General features: G+C 50.6%; 1 protein-coding gene across 1 annotated transcript in view; it reads right to left on the bottom strand.

Annotated features, from left to right (window-relative positions):
* Positions 1 to 15472, bottom strand: part of TBXAS1 (thromboxane A synthase 1) — a 180409-nt gene that overhangs the window by 135752 nt on the left and 29185 nt on the right. Inside the window, exon 2 of the mRNA XM_062176025.1 lies at positions 3485 to 3578. Coding sequence (XP_062032009.1) covers positions 3485 to 3578 — 94 coding nt within the window. The remainder of the gene's footprint in view (positions 1 to 3484; positions 3579 to 15472) is intronic.

Here is a 15472-nt window from a genome sequence, read left to right as displayed (position 1 = left end):
CAGGTCTTAGCTCACCTTACAAGTAGATGAAATAAATCTTTTTTTTTTTTATTTGAAAACTGCTTGCTTTCACAACTACATTATTCCTCTCCAAAATTTATTTTACATTATTTGCTGACCAAGCCTCCTTTTATGGCTACTACTTCTATAAACTTCTCTATTCACACATTCTGAATTATCGTGATTCAAGTTAGATTTTAACTAAAATGAACATATTGCAAGCATAAGAACCTTAGAGTAAGTATACAAAATGAAACACTAGGCCGGTGCCGCAACTCACTAGGCTAATCCTCCGCCTTGCGGCGCCAGCACACCAGGTTCTAGTCCCGGTTGGGGCGCCGGATTCTATCCCGGTTGCCCCTCTTCCAGGCCAGCTCTCTGCTATGGCCCGGGAAGGCAGTGGAGGATGGCCCAAGTGCTTGGGCCCTGCACCCGCATGGGAGACCAGGAGAAGCACCTGGCTCCTGGCTTCGGATCAGCACGATGCGCCGGCCGCAGCGGCCATTGGAGGGTGAACCAACGGCAAAAAGGAAGACCTTTCTCTCTGTCTCTTTCTCTCACTATCCATTCTCCCTGTCAAAACAAAAACAAACAAACAAACAAAAAAAACACGAAACACTAGCCATGTTTTAGAGTGGAGTGACCGTGTACAGAAGTGGAAGTCAGAAAGTTCTAGATCCATGGTTCTGTAGAATGCAGTCATGGGGGGGGGGGGCCTCGGGGCTTGGACAATGCTGGGTGAGGTGGGAATGAAGTGTGCGTGAAATTCTGCCTGACTTTGGTGGGGTGAGGGTGAAAGGGCTGGATCTGTGCTGTAGGAATGGAGGATGTGGGCGGACAAGAAGTGGGGTGCAAAAAGTGGGTGTCCTGCATGGGAACATGTCCCCTCCCATGAAATCTTCCGAACCCCACAATGTGAGCTTGCCCTGTATCCGGGAAAGTTTCTGTGACTGTGAACCTCGTCACTGAAATGAGTGGCAGTTTGCACAAATGAGGGCCACAAGCTGGCGAGGGGGCTGTGGGGAGCCCACGCAGGGGAGGGAGCCCAGTCAGACCGCTGTGCTCTGAAGGGTGGTGCCCCGTGAGTCACCGGAGGACGGAATCCAGTGGACAGCTCCCCCACCCCAGCCTTGTGCGCAATTTGTTTTCTCTGCATTTCCTGTGTGTTTTGTTGTCCTGTCTTGACGCATTTCAGTTCTTCACACAAGCTCCAAGCTTCTCACGGAAGGCCTCAGTGAGGCGACTGTGGGTGGGAAGGTGGTGAGCGGCCACCCCAGAGAGAAATGCAGGCACAGAAGCTGGTGTGTGGCACATGGGTCGCACCTCTGCCTGCAACGCCAGCATCCCATACGGGCACCACTTCCAGTCCTGGCTGCTCCACTTCCCATCCAGCTCCCTGCTCATGTGCCTGGGAAAGCAGTGCAAGGCGGCCCAAGTGCTTGGGCCCCTGCACCCACGAGGGAGTGGGAGACCTACATGGAGTTGCAGGCTCAGGGCTTTGGCCTGGACCAGCTCTGGCTGTGGCAGCCATGGGGAGTAAACCAGCAGATGGAAGATGATCTCCCTCTCTCTCCCTCTCTCTCCCTCTCTCTCTCTCTCTCTCTCTCCCTCTCTCTCCCTCTCTCTCTCTCTCCCTCTCTCTCTCTCCCTCTCTCTCCCTCTCTCTCTCTCTCTCCCTCTCTCTCCCTCTCCCTCTCTCTCCCTCTCCCTCCCTCTCTCTCTCTCTCCCTCTCTCTCCCTCTCCCTCTCTCTCCCTCTCCCTCCCTCTCCCTCTCTCTCCCTGTCTCCCTCTCTCTCCCTCTCTCTCTCTCTCTCCCTCTCTCTCTCTCTCTCCCTCTCTCTCCCTCTCTCTCCCTCTCTCTCTCTCCCTCTCTCTCTCTCTCCCTCTCCCTCTCCCTCTCCCTCTCCCTCTCCCTCTGTGTGTGTATGTGTGTGTGTGTGTCACCCTGCCTTCCAAATAAATGAAGGAATAAATCTTCGATGAATGACCATAAATGCAGAAGGGGCAAAGCAGCAGCAGAGTGGGACGGGGTGATGGGCGGAAAAGGGACAGAAAAGCAAACTGAGACGCGGGCGGGAGGGGACAGAACTAGCTGCCGAGGGCCAGCCTTCTGGGGCGGGTGGGGGTCCTGCAGACAGGAAAGGACCAGCGTTGAGATTAGCCGGACGTAGCCCCGCGGCCTCCTTTGGGCTCGGTAGCTGTTCTGCTGTCCCCGAGTCAGCAGGGTCAGCCATCTGACTCCTGAGGAGTCCTCGGTGAGTGCTGGGCTGTTCTGCAGCTGCCTGCTGACCGACCCCACTTGGTGTCACTCGGAATCCAGGCAACACGCCTAAACAGGCCTTCGCCCTAACCACTGCCCCTCCCGGCCTTTTACTTCTGTCCACCCATGCCCATTCCGCCTGTTTCCTGGCTCAAAACGTGGACTCCTTTTGCCTTGAATTTTCTGTATCTAATTAGTCACAGGAGTCCTTAATTTTACCTCAGCTACTTTTTCTTTTTCTTTTTTTTTTTTTTAAAGATTTATTTATTAATTTGAAAGGCAGAGTTACAGACTGTGAGAGGGAGAGACAGAGAGAAAGGTCTTCCATCCACTGGTTCACTCCCCAGATGGCCACAACAGCCAGAGGTGGGTCGATCCAGAGCCAGGAGCCAGGAGCTTCCTCTGGGGCTCCCACGCATGTGCAGGGGCCCAAGCACTCGGGCCATCTTCCTCTGCTTTCCCAGGCCATAGCAGAGGGCTGGATAGGAAGTGGAGCAGCCCGGACTCAGTCGGCACCAATGTGGGATGCTGGCACCACAGGTACCACAGCATCGGCCCCTCCAGCTTCCTTTTCTCTTGGCCCTCACTACCACCCTGCACCCAGCCCTCATCCCTTCAGCAGTAGCTGGATTCTACAGCCTTAACCGGAAGTCCTCTTCCTTACAGAATAATCTTCCGTGTTCACGTGCCTCTCCTATTCAAAAAGGGTAGCAAAGGAGTGGTTCTCTGCTTGCCTTTCTGGCCTTCTAGCATCGGTCTTCCTCTATCACAGCCACACCCCCAGGCCCGATGGTTAGCTCCTAGCTGGTGCAGAGCGCTGGTCGACCTGCACCACCATTCTCAGGCTGGAGCAGTCACGTATGTTACTGTGTTCTTCAGGAAGTGCCTGGATGACCCAGCCCTCAGCGATGTCCCCCTCTAAAGGAGGCACAGCTACCATCTGTGCCTCCCATTCAGGTGCTAGTGTGTGTCCCTTCTGGAGCTGTCACTGTTACGTGGTGGTGAGTAACTGTGCTTCTGCATTCCGGGCCCTGGCATGGTTGTAGACACTCAGTAGGGATGGGGTGAAGCAGTGAGTGAATGGGTGATGGGACCGCACACAGTGAGCACAGAGCAGAAGGGCGTCGCCGCCCTCACTCAGAGTTCACTCCAGCAGAGGACCATGCTAGGTGTAGGCGGCCTGGCCGGGGGTTTGCCCTGGGCTCAGCACGGCAGCTCCTTACCCGGCAGAAGAACGGCAAGTTTCCAATAAAAGGGGAGGGCTTGGGATGCCTGATGCCCAACTTCTCCAGTCTCGAGAAAGCCGACGTGGAGTACCTGGGAGGGAGAGCAAGTTCTAGAATGAGAAGTTGCAGTCTGTGCTCCTGCTGTTGGTCCTGTTAGAAGTCAGAATTGCTGAGTTCTCTGGAAGTAAGAACAGAGGGAAAAGTGTCCAGTTAACTCATCTAAAGACGGAAGAGGGTGGCCTAGAAGTAAGTAGATGTGATAGGAGCCGAGAAATTCTCCCCAAGGGAGGGGTGGGCTCGAGATCAAGGGGTCCCCAGCCCTCAGAGTCAGGAGGCGCCATCAAGGTGAGGTAGTCCACTGCTCCTCCCGCCTGGAATCCTAGCAGTAAACTCTGTGTGTGTGTGTGTGTGTGTGGTTTTATTTATCTATTTTTATCACAATTTAGGAGCAAGGAAAAACACAGAGAATAGGTAGAGAGAGACAGACAGACATCTTCCATCCTGTGGTTCACTCCCCAGATGCCCACAGCAGCTGGGGCTGGGCCAGGCGCACTAGCGGGAAGCTGGATGGGAAGGCGGTGTAGCCAGGACTGGAACCTGCACTCTGATGTGGGATGCTGACGTCCCAAGCCGCAGCTTAGCCTGCTGCGCTGCAGCACCGGCCCCAGTGAACCCTAAGAACGCCCCTCGGCCCCGCTCAGTCCCTTTGCCCCTGTCTGTCGTGAGCAGTTGCTCAAAGGCCAGGCAGAAAGCTGGCAGTGGCAGGACGCAAGCTCCCTGTGCTCATCTGTGTGTCCTTTTGGTCAAGACTGACCCCAGCCTCTCTACATGATTTGTCCCTCGTCACATTCCTTGGCCTAATAAAGAAAGATAAAAATGGGGACAGAGGCACACCATGGCGGGCGGGCACGCTCCATTGCCGACGGCATACAACCTCTCTAAGCCTTTCTTGCCCAGCCTGCAGCCATATGGGAAGCATATTTTGTAACCAGAAACTAGAAAGCGTGGTCCGACAGATTTCTGTGGCACTTTCCAGGAGAAAGCGGCAGTCTGGGAAGTGTAGCGTGGCTGTCAAAACATTGGAATTATAGGATATTCCAACAGTTTATGGGAACAGAGGGATAACACAGTTATAGTCAGAGCTGGCTTAGAAAAACCTAGACATATGGCCCTGATCCCTCACCAGCCAGCCAATTAGGTCAAAAGTTCAGTTAGTTCAGAAAAATTAATGAGTCAAACTGGGTGTTTAGCATACTGTGGAGATCAGCCAAATCACAATTTAGGAGCAAGGAGAAACACAGAGAATAGCACTACAGTCTGGCTCCCCAAGAGAACCGGAACTCGGGGGAAAAAAATAGAGGAAAAACACTGATGTCAGAATCACTCACCTACCAGAAAGATGGACTGTGTGCTATATTCCTTGATTTTTCCCGTTCCCACTCACAGTCCAGGAAGGGGCTCTTAACATCAGAGCGCTTCAGGGCAGGCGTTGTAGTGCAACAGTTAAACCTCCGCTTGAGACAGCCACATCCGGTACCAGTGTGCCGCCAGCGAGTAATGTGCGTTCTGGGAGGTGGCAGAGGGTGGCTGGGTCCCTGCCACCACCCGCGTGGGAGACTTGACTACAGTTCTTGGCTCTTGATTTTGGTCTGGCCCAGCCCTGGCTGTTGCAGGCGATTTGGAAGTGAATCAGAGGGTGGAAGGTCTCTCTCTCTCTCTCTGCATTTCAAATCAATTTTAAAAATAAATAAATAGGGGCTGGCGCTGGAGTGTAATGGGTTAAGCACAGCCTGCAGTGTTGGCATCCTATATGGATGCCGGTTCAAGTCCCGGCTGCTCCACTTGCTATCCAGCTACCTGCTTATGCACCCAGGAAAGCAGAAAAAAAAAAAAAAAAGATTCAAGCCCTTAGGCTATCTTCCACTGCTTTCCCAGACGATAGCAGAGTTGGGTTGGAAGTGGAGCAGCCAGGTCTTGAACCGGCACGTATATGGGATGCTGGCACTGCAGGCGGTGGCTTTACCTGCTACACCACAGTGCCAGCCCCTCAGCTCCCATAAGAACTTCATGTCTGGGGCACTGTTAGATCTGTATGAATTTCCAGGACATCACATTTAAGTCCACGTTCAAGTGTAATTGCCAGCCATATTCAAGTGTGAATTCTGCCTTCTTTGGTGCACGTACTGAAGATCGTGGCACAGTTGGAAAAGTTACTGTTCCAGACAGATGATGATATTTTCAGTAGTTCCCCTTCTACCATGAGGAAAGACCAAACGAGACTTTCCAACCCACTTAGTATTTTCTTTAATGTCCTTAAGTCAGGTGTTTATGTTCATTTCTTCATCAGTTTTTGTAAATTATTTTCTAAATGTAATCTCTAATGAGAAAAAAATATGTAGATCTTGGACCACGTAATTACATCTTAATTTTGTAATTAGATTCTTGATTGTCTAATTAAAGGACAAGAAGTCGGTGCCTAATTATACATGCTAATTATTATGCAAGCCCATGACCGAATTATGTAACTCCACTCATGAAAACGCTACTTGTGTGTCTCTGCACAAAATTTAGACATTTTCAAACATATGGCGCCAGCAGAGAGTGCCTTGGACATAACCACAAATCTCACTTTGCGGCCTGGACTCAAGTGTCGAACTTGACTGTATCCAGTTGGGAATTGTTCACATATGGCCAGTGCTACCCAGAGTCCCTGCGGCCAAACAGCCAAACTTGGGGAGAGATCATGGCCTCCAGGTTTACGGGCAAACTCCCGAAGTGGGGTCCACCCGTCTCACTCTCCCTTCCTTCTCTGCACTCCCAGGACCCCAGGCTGTGCCCTGACTACCTCACCAGGCTCAGCCTCAAACCGTTAGGCTGCACATGAAACAGACGAACTGTATCATCCCCAAAAGACAGAGACCTCCAAATGGGACCTCATCTGCACACGGTGTCCTGTAGACATAGGTGGGCAGAATGGAGACTCCTAACGCAGGTGACCGGTGTCCTACAAGACGGAGACACACAGAACTCAGTGCATCTGAAGGCAGCTGAGGCCAACGAAGGCAAGGAAGGATTCTCCCCTTAGGCTTCAGAGAGACTGGAGCCCTGCTGACACCGGCTTCAAACTCTGGCTTCCAGAACCATGAGACAATCCGTTCCTGGTGTTTGAAGCCACGGCTTTTGCGGTGCTCTGATGCGGCAGTCGTAGGAAAGTGATACCCAAGGAATACCCATGAATGAGTTTTAGGGTCAGTGAAAACCATTTCTAAGTTTTTAATTTGTACATTTGAAAGAGAGGCAGAAACAGAGACCTTCCACCCACTGGTTCACTCCCTAAAATGCCTGCAACTGCTGGGGCTGAGCCAGGTCAAAGCCAGGGACTCAATCCAGGTCTCCCACATGGTGACAGGGACCCAAGTACTTGAGTCACCACCTGCCGCCTCCCAGGGTGACATCAGCAGGAAGCTAGAAACGGGAGCAGAGCTGGGATTCAAACCCAGACAGCCTAGGACCTTTACCAAGCTCTGGCTCACAGAAAAGGCTTTTGAAAACATTTCCTCTGTTACTTTAAAAATTGTCATTGTGAAAGCAATTTGTCTGCCGAATTGTCTCTAGAAAAATGCAGGTGTCCTGAGATGCTACTTGAAAAGCAGGTAGCGTGCGACTGCCTCACGTCTCATCCTAGCACTGCGATGTGAGAACAGCTTTCCTTGGGTGGAATTCATGCAGTGTGCCCACAGTTAGGACCATGTACATCTGTCAGTGTTTACATTAAGGACACTTACGTTGGAAAATGACAATGGGAAGTATATGTAGCCTCAGGTCGCCTTCTTTGGGCTTATTTTCACATCTAGAGCAGTCACTAACTGCTACAGGATGCAAAAGCCTGCAGCAGTGGTGGGGCGAATTAGACTGTCCTGAGAACAAAATGAACCGTGTGGATCATTTTCAAAAAAGAGTCAATTCTTAAAGACTGGAAATTTCCCGATATTTCATTTTCCTCGAGATGCATTCAGCAGGAGCTGTAAAGTCAGCTGTTCAGACCAAGAAGGTGCTCACGGCAGATTGGGAGAGGCTCTGATGAGTCACGCATTGAGGCCAAACTGCTTGAGGTTTGGAGCAAAAGGAAACAGGCCCACGGCTCTCCAGCTTTGCAGGTCTGGAGCAGCGTGGGAGAAGCGGCTTCTCCAGGTGCGGCTGGGGCAGCCAGCTCCCTCTTTCACTCATCCCATCCTCATCTTCACCATCAGAGCATCCCACTGCGGAGCTGCTTGGGGAATTCCAGAAGCCCAGAACGTCCTTGAAATGGCAAAGAGCGAAAAGGGTGATGCCCCAAGGACAGGGGAAGCCCAGGGTGCCAGAGTGTCTGCACAGAGCCCTTTGTCACGGTTGCTCAATGCATGGCTCTCACAGGCTTTGCCAGAAATTCCGGGAAAGGTTCTGGTCACACAGGAAGCCTAATTAGAGGCAGAGTCTTAACGTGTTGCCTTTCAAGGGGTTTGTGAAGACGTGGGAGCAGAGCATGACGTTTGCTGCTTTCCAACCTCGGGGAGATCTAGAACACTCAGACAGAAAGCCTCGCTTTTTGTCGTGATTCTTCCTGGCTTTCTCTGCGCATTTTGTGTAGTGTTTGAGATCACGTTCTGCACATGGCTTTTCTATTCCTCCATCATCCTATTTTTTCATTTAACATAAGCAAACAAGCTCCATGTTATTAATCCCTTATGAATATTTATGGCTGCATTCCTCTTGTTGGACATGCCACAATTTACTAAACCACCCTCATGGTTAAATATTTAGGATGCTTTCCATTTTTTAGCTAATTTCTGTTACGCTACGATAATGAACATTTCTGTGTATCAGGATTTTCCAGACCTGAGACTCATGAGCCGCTGGTTTTAAACACTAGTACACATACCAAGTGCTTTCCAGAAAGCTTGTTCCAGTAAGTCCCTCTGTCCATGTACCCATTTCACTAAAGGTTCCCATAAAACTCTTTCCTAATTTGACAGATGCACTAATGTATTTTGATGTCCACATTTCTTTCATTACCAGAGAAAAAGAACTTTTTTGCCATCACTTCTACTTCAGTTTCAATATTTCCTTCCCTCCTTCCTCTCTCCTCCTCCCGCCTCCCTTTCTCTCTCCCCCCCACCTCCCCCCCCATGCCTCCCCCTCCCCTTCCCGACCATTCATTCCCTCTACACTTTATCTCAGCGCAGGCAGAACCCTGCTACACCGACTAGTTAAAGAACTGATTGGAAAGTGAGCAGTCACTCCTAGGTGACTATAAGCCGACCCCACTCCCTCGTTTGAGCGTGGAGAGGAAGGTGAGGGGTGAAAACAACTGGCACTAACAGCAGCAACGCTTACACTCCCTCCGGCCTCCTTCCTGACCCCATTCTCCACCCGACACTCCCACACCAAGAGAGAGACTGTAAGGACCACGCTTCCAGGCAGGTGCTCCTAGGGGAAGTGTGAAGGTTGGAGGCTGTATGTGGGGTCTCTCCCTTGCCCTTTCTAGAGTTGCCATCTTCGTCCTCAGGTCCCGGTTCCTCCCGGCTCCCCCAGGTCCTTGCTGCCAGCATGCCCCCCCAGAGGGGTGCTGGGGATCATCCAGTGCACATTCACCCAGGTGCCTGATCTCCTGAGACACCCTGCAAACACGGGAGTTCATTTAGTAATCTAACGCTGGGCTTCTTCCCATGACCAAGAATCCAGTGCGCCTTGCTCACCCCTTTCTCTCCATGTCCTCGGAAGTCAAATCGAGAGGTGTGTTGAGCCAGGCCCTACGATGAGAAGAGGGCTCATGAAAATAGATTTCCTTGGCTGGCAATGCCCAGTGGGTTAAGCTGCTGCTTTCAACTCCCTATCCCCTACTGGGGTGCGGGTTCGAGTCCTGACTGCTCTGCTTCCAAACCAGCTCCCTGCTAGTACTCCTGTGAAGGCAGTAGATGATGACCCACGTACTTGGCTCCTTGCTTCCAACACGGGAGACTGGATGGAGTTCCCAGCTCCTGCCTTCAGCTGGGCTTTTGCAGATGTTTGGGGAGTGAATCAGCAGATGGAAGATCTCTCCCTCTCTCTCCCCCTTACTCCTGTCACTTTGCCTTTCAAATTTATTAATTTAAAAAAAAGAGGGGCCGGTGCTGTGGTGTAGTAGGTTAAGCCTCCGCCTGTGGTGCCAGCATTCCATATGGGTGACAGCTGGATTCCTGGCTGCTCCGCTTGCAATCCATCTCCCCACTAGTGCACCTGGGAAAGCAGCAGAGGGTGGCCCAAGTGCTTGGGCTCCTGCACCCATGTGGGAGACCCGGACGTGGTACCAGCAGATGGCTCGCTCGCACGCTCCCTCTCTCTCTCCTTCCCTCCTTCCTCTCTCCCTCCCTCTCTCTCTCCTTTCCTCCCTCCCTCTCTCCCTCCCTCTCTCTCCCTTTCTCCTTCCCTCTCCCCTTTCTCTCTCTGTATTTCTGCCCCTATGGGACCCTGGTGAAACACTTCTGTTTGACAAGTTCAAAGGGCTGCAAAGAGACAGTGTACTTGCCGCCCTGCCCTCTTTCCCCCTTGGATTTATAATGCCACTCTGTCATACAACTTATGGGAGTGTTGGGTCTATTCTGATCCATTTGTCTAGCTTATGCCAACACCTCACCATTTTAATTATTGTAACTCTAAAATGCTTTTTGTATCTTATTTTTCGTATGAATTTTGAAGTAATTTGATGAAGAAATTCTGAAGAGTTTTCTGGAAATTGGATTAAATTTACAAATCAACTTAGAGAACACCAGCGTTATTACAGCATTGCTGCTTCTCACGCACGAAGGCGTGGTGTCTCTCCGTTGATTCTGCTCTCTCTGACCTTCAGGAACGTCTTATAATTTTGTGCACGGCAGAGTGCCTGTCCGCGGTTTACATGTTAGCAGTATCGCTCACGGGAAGGAGCGCCACCTTCTCAATCCCAGTCTTGCAGTGGATAATCCTTCCCAACTTTCCGATGAGTTCTACGGGGTCACGTGGAATCTCTGATCCCCTGTGTGGGCAACTGTGTTTTATGAACATCTACCAGGTCCATTTCTCTCTAATCCTTTTGTCTCATTTCTCACTTTCTTTTCTTGCTGTAGATTTCTGGTAGAGAGCCTTTGCTGGGTTACACAGAGTTCCTTCTGTTCCAAGCTTCTTGATGAGTCCTGCTGTAGGTTTGGCTGTTTTATTACCCTCTTCTAAGTGCCAATATTTTTTTATTTTGTGGATCACTTCTAATTTTTGTTGCTTTTTTATTTCATTAATTTATGCTCATATTTTGAGTTTGATCATTCTTGTGTTTTTATTGGGGTTACTGTTTGTCCTTTGATGTTGTTTATTTTAGTTTTTAAATTATTTTTCTTAATAATTTGGCTCACTTCTTTTCCTTTTTTTAAAGATTTTATTTATTTATTTGACAGATAGAGTTACAGACTGTGAGAGAGAGAGAGAGACAGAGAGAAAGTTCTTCCTCCTTCCGTTGGTTCACTCCAAAAATGGCCGCAACGGCTGAAGCTACGCTGATCCAAAGCCAGGAGCCAGGAGCTTCTTCCTGGTCTTCCATGCAGGTGCAGGGGCCCAAGCACTTGGGTCATCTTCTACTGCTTTCCCAGACCATAGCAGAGAGCTGGACCGGAAGAAGAGCAACTGGGACTAGAATCGGCGCCCATATGGGATGCCGGTGCCACAGGTAGAGGATTAACCAAGTGAGCCACGCCACCAGCCCCTTGGCTCACTTATTTTCAATGAAGGCATTTAAAGCTATAAGTCTCCCTCTCACTACTTTATTAGCTGTGTCCGCACACGTTGAAATGTAGTGTTTTCATTGCCTGATCACTGCATTCTAATAGGAAATTTCTGAATTAAAGACGTGCGGTTCTCAAAGGGGCAGACATGTTGGAATTACCTGATAGTCTTTTTGTTTTTCAACTCTGTCTAAGCCTCACATTTAGTGAGGAATCTGTCCCTTTTCAAAAGCCCAGTAAAGGAAATTGTTCATAATCTTCATTCCTGTGGGGAAAACAAATAAAGGACTGCCGGGGACCTGGGTAACGTACAGTTCTCTCCCCAGTAACGCACATACCACAAAACACATAATCCAGGCTGTTAGTCACCTGACAGCAACTTTATCACAACACAAGGAAAATCCATCATACGTTACACAGACGTGCAGGAAGTGTGCAAGCATTCTGTTCTTACAGTTTCTAACAGCTTTAGTGTTTCCTGTGTTCCGTGGACTGTGCTAAGTGCTTTCTGCACCGTGTCATGTGAGTTTGCAATGGTCAAATAAAGATGGATGTAAATGTTACTGTCATATCATGGATTAGGAAACTGCAGCTTAGAGATGTTAAATAGTGTACCCAGATGACAGTGCTGGTGAGTGAGTGAGTCAGAGTTGAAACCAGGTCAGCCACGTTTCAAACAGGTGCTGTGATCCGCTCCCTCCACTAACCTGTCCTTTCCTGTCCTCTCCTAGGACCTTGGGGATAAACCACACCGCATGTTCTCATGCAGAGAACAAAGACAGGTTGCTTAGGAACCAAATGTATAACAACAACAGATACCAATGAACTGATGCTGGGGAGGAGGGAGGGAGTCTTTGTGTCAAACCAATCCCCGCACTTCTCCTCCCTGTCTCCTACTCATGTCTCCTTCTCTGTAGCACTTATGTCTCCCTTCCTGCTGGGTCAGCACTCGGGCCTATTCCAGAGGCTTCCCTGTCCAAGGGAAAAACCAGCTCATTTGATTTCTGCCTTATTTTGCTTCTCTCCTTCCCAGGAAAATTCCTGGACCGCACTGTGTGGCTTGCCATGCTCCTTCTCTATCCTCAGTCCCTCCTCGAGCTGTCCCAGGTTGTCTTCCGTACCCACAACTTCACGGGGACTGCCCTTGACAAGGTCATGGATGATTGATTCTAAACTTATGTTTTCTGAAGATTTATTTATTTATTTGACAGGCAGAGTTACAGAGAGGCAGAAGCAGAGAGAGAGAGAGAGAGAGAGAGATCTTCCATCCTCTGGTTCACTCCCCAGGAACCAGGAGCTTCTTCTGGGTCTCCCACACAGGTGCAGGGGCCCAAGAATTTGGGCCATTTTCTGCTGCTTTCCCAGGCCATAGCAGAGAGCTAGATCAGAATTAGAACAGCCAGGATTCGAACCGGTGCTCATATGGGATGCCGGCACTACAAGTGATGGCTTTACCTGCTACGCCACAGCACTGCCCCACGATTCTGATCTTGTCACTCTTGGGATTTCCTACCAGACTTTTCACTTGGCCTCTCTATAGCATTTTATTTATTTATTTATTTATTTATTTGACAGGCAGAGTTAGACAGTGAGAGAGAGACAGAGAGAAAGGTCTTCCTTTTTCCGTTGGTTCACCCACCAAGTGGCTGCTACGACTGGCGCATTGTGGCCCCAGCGCTGCACTGATCTGAAGCCAGGAGCCAGGTGCTTCCTCCTGGTCTCCCATGCAGGTGCAGGGCCCAAGGACCTGGGCCATCCTCCATTGCCCTCCCAGGCCACAACAGAGAGCTGGACTGGAAGAAGAGCAACCGGGACAGAATCTGGCGCCCCAACCGGGACTAGAACCCAGGGTGCCGGTGCCTCAGGCGGAGGATTAGCCTAGTGAGCCGCGGCGCCGGCCCACGGCATCTTGATACAGCAGAAGGCGTCCTCCTCTTGGAAATGCTCTCCCCTCTTGTTTCCATGGATCCTCTTGCTGGCTAGGGGCTGCCCCTCAGTGTCTCACTGGCTCCTCTCCTCCGTCAGTATCTGGAAGCCCCGTCTGCGAGTCACCAGTTCCATCTCTCGGTCTCTACTTTGTTCTCTGCTCTGAGCTCCAGGCTGCCCTCTCCGGTTTCCAGGTTAACTGCGGTTTTCAATGGCTGTTGGGCATCTCCAACTTACATATGTAAAACTGATTTCTGTTTTCACCCTACATCTGTTGCTCACCGGCCATCTCCACCTCACCATCGCAGCCACAACCCACCAATTTTTCAGGCCTAAACCTTTGAGACATAGTAAGTTGCGTGATTATTTACACTGGGACTGTCGCACCCCACCTGGAAGATTATTCATCCCCATCCCAGTCACCACCCGTTCACAGGTGGTGTTGACTGGAAGTGGAGATTGGAATGCTGTGGCCGTTAGACCCCGGAGCGAGTAACAGGCACTGCACTGGGGATCCCAGAAGGCCCCAGCCCTGCCAACACCCTGACTTTAGACTGGGTAAGATTAGGTCAAAAAAGTAATAATTCCCAGTAGATGAAAACGTACTAAATACATTTGAATCTGTGAGATCATAACGGTGTAGCAGTATTGTGTCACCATTGTGAAATGTTCGCAGTTAGCTCACGGCACCCTGTTTGACACTTCAACCTCGTGAGTGCCTGTTCAAAAGCTTAAATACACTTTGGAACCCATTGATTGAGTCTTTTAAATTAGAATTATTTAAGGCGCATAGTGGTACCTTACATAGCAGACTAAGGTGGAGAGACTTTTGACCCAGCAGTTTGACACCGGGTGGGGTGCCTGCCTCCAGGTTGGAGTTCCTGGGTGTGAATCCCAGCTCCACTCCGGCTTCCAGAGTCCTGATGATCGCCCTCAGCAGCAGCAGGCAACGGCTCAAGTGCTTGGGTTCCTGCCACCTGCGAGGGAGACCTGAGTGCCGGCCTTGGCTGCGGCAGGCCTGTGGGAGTGAGCCAGCAGCTGGGAGCTCTCTCTTACTGTCTGTCTCCTCTCTCTCTCTCCCTCTCTCTATCTCTCTGTCTCTCTCTCTCTTTCTGTCTCTCTCTCTCTCTCTCTCTGTCTCTCCCTCCCTCCTTCCCTCTGCCTCTCAAATGGAATAAATAAATGAATGTGGGGAATTCTGTCAGAAACCAAGGGAATTTTAAAAGTCAAACAATCTTTCCCAAGAATATTCGTTTCCTGTTGTCACTGTAACAAAAGCCACAAGCTTCTCGGTTTAAAATGCAGATTTCTTCTCTCCCAGTGCTGGCAGCCAAATGTCCAGCACGAGTCTGGCTGCTCTAAAGGCAAGGTGCCGGCAGGGCCGGACCCTCCTGGGGCTCCAGGGCGCGTCTGGGCCTGGCCTCCTCCGCTTCCAGCCACAGCAGTTCCGCCTCTGCTTCCGGCATCCCATGACCTTCTCCCTGGTCACTCCGGTTCCCTGCAGGACTCCTACAATAGGGAGCTTACACGAAGGACTCACCCAGATCAGCTGGGTACTCCCTCTCTCTCAGGGTCCTTACTTAGTCACATCTTCAGCATCCCTGTGCCATGCAAGGAGGGGCTCCCGGGCCCCAGGGTTAGCACGGGGACAGGTGTCTTTGCAGGCTGGTGTTCAGCCATGCTGCAGCGATGTTGCGTGCAGAGCCTGAGCTTATTTTAGAGTGTGCCTGAAAAGGAGAAGTGCATGCGGTAGAGTTGGGCTGGGCTTCCGGTTTAGACAGAACTGGGCAGCCGAGCCCCTGCCTCACAGAGCCAGGAACCAGGTCTCAGCAGCAAACCACCGACACAGCCGGGGAGAGAAGAGTTTTAAAGAAAGTACTACATTTATTCATCTGTTTATTATTTGAAAGCAGAGAGACACAGAGCAATAGAGGGGAAGAGATCTCATCCGCTGGTTCACCCCACAAATGCCCACAACAGCTGGGGCTGGGCCAGGCTGAAGCCAGGAACCTGAGACTCCATCTGGGTCTCCTGGGTGGGTGGCAGGGGCCCCAGTACTAAGGCCATCACCTAATGCCTCCCAGAGCACACATTAGCAGGAAGCTAAGTCAGGAATAGAACTGGGACTCAAACAAGAACTCCAAACAGATGTGGGCATCCCAAGCAGCGTCTTGCTTGCTGTGTTAGAATGCCTGCCCTACAGTTTCTAAAACAAGTCATTCAGCTTATGATTATGGAGTGCAGTTAACTGAACTTTTCCTTTTTTATCCTAACTCTACCGACCAGGAATGCC

The sequence above is a fragment of the Lepus europaeus genome, chromosome 1 (assembly GCF_033115175.1).
Source record: "Lepus europaeus isolate LE1 chromosome 1, mLepTim1.pri, whole genome shotgun sequence".
Classification (NCBI taxonomy): Eukaryota; Metazoa; Chordata; class Mammalia; order Lagomorpha; family Leporidae; genus Lepus; species Lepus europaeus.
Note: the sequence above shows the minus strand (reverse complement) of the source record. Positions and strands in the feature narration are given on the sequence as shown.